This window comes from Cephus cinctus, unplaced genomic scaffold (genome assembly GCF_000341935.2).
Source record: "Cephus cinctus unplaced genomic scaffold, Ccin1 Ccin1_scaffold0707, whole genome shotgun sequence".
Classification (NCBI taxonomy): domain Eukaryota; kingdom Metazoa; phylum Arthropoda; class Insecta; order Hymenoptera; family Cephidae; genus Cephus; species Cephus cinctus.
The window spans coordinates 3,108-5,480 of NW_014333327.1; the positions used below are offsets into that span (position 1 = coordinate 3,108).

General features: G+C 35.2%; 1 protein-coding gene across 1 annotated transcript in view; it reads left to right on the forward strand.

The window, feature by feature from the left end:
* Nucleotides 1-1,122: 1,122 nt before the first annotated feature.
* Nucleotides 1,123-2,373, forward strand: part of LOC107270155 (calcium-independent phospholipase A2-gamma-like) — a 14,038-nt gene continuing 12,787 nt past the window's right edge. Inside the window, exon 1 of the mRNA XM_015744890.2 lies at nucleotides 1,123-1,344. Coding sequence (XP_015600376.1) covers nucleotides 1,239-1,344 — 106 coding nt within the window. The 5' untranslated portion in view covers nucleotides 1,123-1,238. The remainder of the gene's footprint in view (nucleotides 1,345-2,373) is intronic.

Below are 2,373 nucleotides of genomic sequence, written 5' to 3' on the forward strand. Positions count from 1 at the left end.
AATATTTATGATTACTCAACTCTTTGTACGTTCTTTTATTGCTAACATACCTGAAAAATACAAAAAAATCGATCTAAATGCGTTAACTAGAAATAAAATGGCCAAAATTTGAAGAAGTTAAGGTGGCAACGTGGGTTACCACCATGCTTCAAAGGATTAACGTTATTTATATAAGTGGAGATTTCTTCGGAATGGTCATGAATTTACACTTGTTAACTATAATGCTCTCAATATAATGAAATGCACAGAAATGTAAATAAATTGTCAAGTTGTATTGACATGTAGTTTTTTAACATAATTCGAAAGTTCAGAAATGACTTCAACCCTTTATAAGTCACACCGCCCGAAAACGTCCCGAAATAAGACTACGGGTATTTGGGAAGGGAGCATTCGGACATGAGCCAATAATATGCCGTCACGCAATAGTGAACGTACCTTAGTGTATACGTGGGCCCGGGTGTTCCGCCGCTTAGGCGTAATTCAGAAGTGCCGCTTGAGACTTTTTGCTACGATTCCCGATGCCGCTTATAGATAACGAATGAATAATATTTTAGGTTAAATTAAAAATTTAAAAGAAAAACAAATGTAATAGTTGACATAATTATTAACCTTCTGTATCCTTTATTTATGGTGAACGTTCAGATCGTTATTTATTCTCACTGAAAACAATCTCTTAATGTAATCTGAGTCAAAGAAGACTTGTGTGTTTCTTTACACGACGTTAACTTGTCTGAATAGTATAATTAAAATGGTTGTTAACATACTATGTATAATACAGTAATATGGTTTTCGATAGTGATCGATTAATAAGGTTAAAACGTTCATTGAAAATAAAATCTGTCAGTTTTAACTCTTTTTTAGATAATGGGTTATATCAATGCAAATAAAATATTATTAAGTCTTTATGTTTCATTGAAATATTACAAAATATTCGTGTTCTTCAACTTCTAGGTACGGCACTATCCCGAAAGTTACCTACACGCACTCGTGAGCGTCCGCGTGCCCCCACCGCCAACCCCGTTCGCTCGGCTACAAAAGTAGGGATTTTTCTGTGACTTATAAAGGGTTTAACCGTTGTTTATACTACTGGTATTCATAATGTAAGATATAAACATTACGTATATAATATTTTGAATATTATGTAGATTTCAGCTGTTTCAACAATAGTTAATCACGAACGTATACTGGCTTATGTATTTAGAAACTATACACTACCATATGGAGTAGAAAGTCAGTATATGGGATCATATAGACATAAATTGTGGGAAGCTGTAAGAGCTTCAGCAGCAGCTCCTAGTTACTTCGAGGAATTTAAGCACGGCGAATATTTGCATCAAGATGGAGGTAAGATTGCAAGTAAATCTTAAAGATTATTTATAGTTCTTGAGTATGAATGTATCATATTCAATTGCTACTACTTGGGGGATTGAGGAGCATATGGCAATATTGTTTAAAATGTAATAATAAATGCAAGTAAACAGTGTGTACTTCAGTATTTACAAGCGGCATTATTATTTACATGATACATTTTCACGGGTAATTGAAAAATGGAGATGTAAGTTTCATGCAATTTTTCGACGTGTACCAGTCTGTTCCAAATCTTGTAGGCATCTTACGGCACACAATTCTTAATTATTCCTTATACGAATACAACCTCAGTAACTGTAAAACTTATACAAATACGCATTTACTATATTCATATGCAAAAATTAATTCAGTATTACATATTTATGATTTTTCTGCATAGAGATCCAAGATGACCGTTGAAACTTTCAGTCCTCTTCACCGAAACATGTCGACAATGTTTTTGTTATATTTAATGATATATATATACCGGATCGGCGAAAATCATGGTATAACTGCAAAGATTCCCGGGTATCGAGAATCTCCTCTAGAGAAGTTGGGTGACCCGTAGATCAAGGGTATAAATCTTCTTTCAGGCTCGGGTTATAATGGAGCTATTAAATAATTTGAATGGGGAAGATGTTGACCAGGTTTTCAAGTAACAGAAAAAACATAGGAGATTGTACAACTAGGGAGGAAAACAGACGATTTTGATGAGTGGGTAGCTTGCCGCCCGAGAGAAACGAGGGCAGCAATCACATAAGTCGAAATCCTCTTTCTCCCGTGTTGCAGGCGATATTTTTTTTTCGATAAGCGCAGAAAAATGACAGGATAGTTTACAATAAGATACAAAAAACTGGCGTAAGATTAACATGACATTGGTATGAGGTTGGGATAAAATGAGGTTAGCATGATGCTAGTTGTTATTTGAGATGCATAGCTATGTATTAACTTTTCGTGGTCTATTAGGGTCCGACGATGCAATTCGCGGTGGTTTTCGGGGCGAAGCCCCGTTGGAAGGTTCGTGAA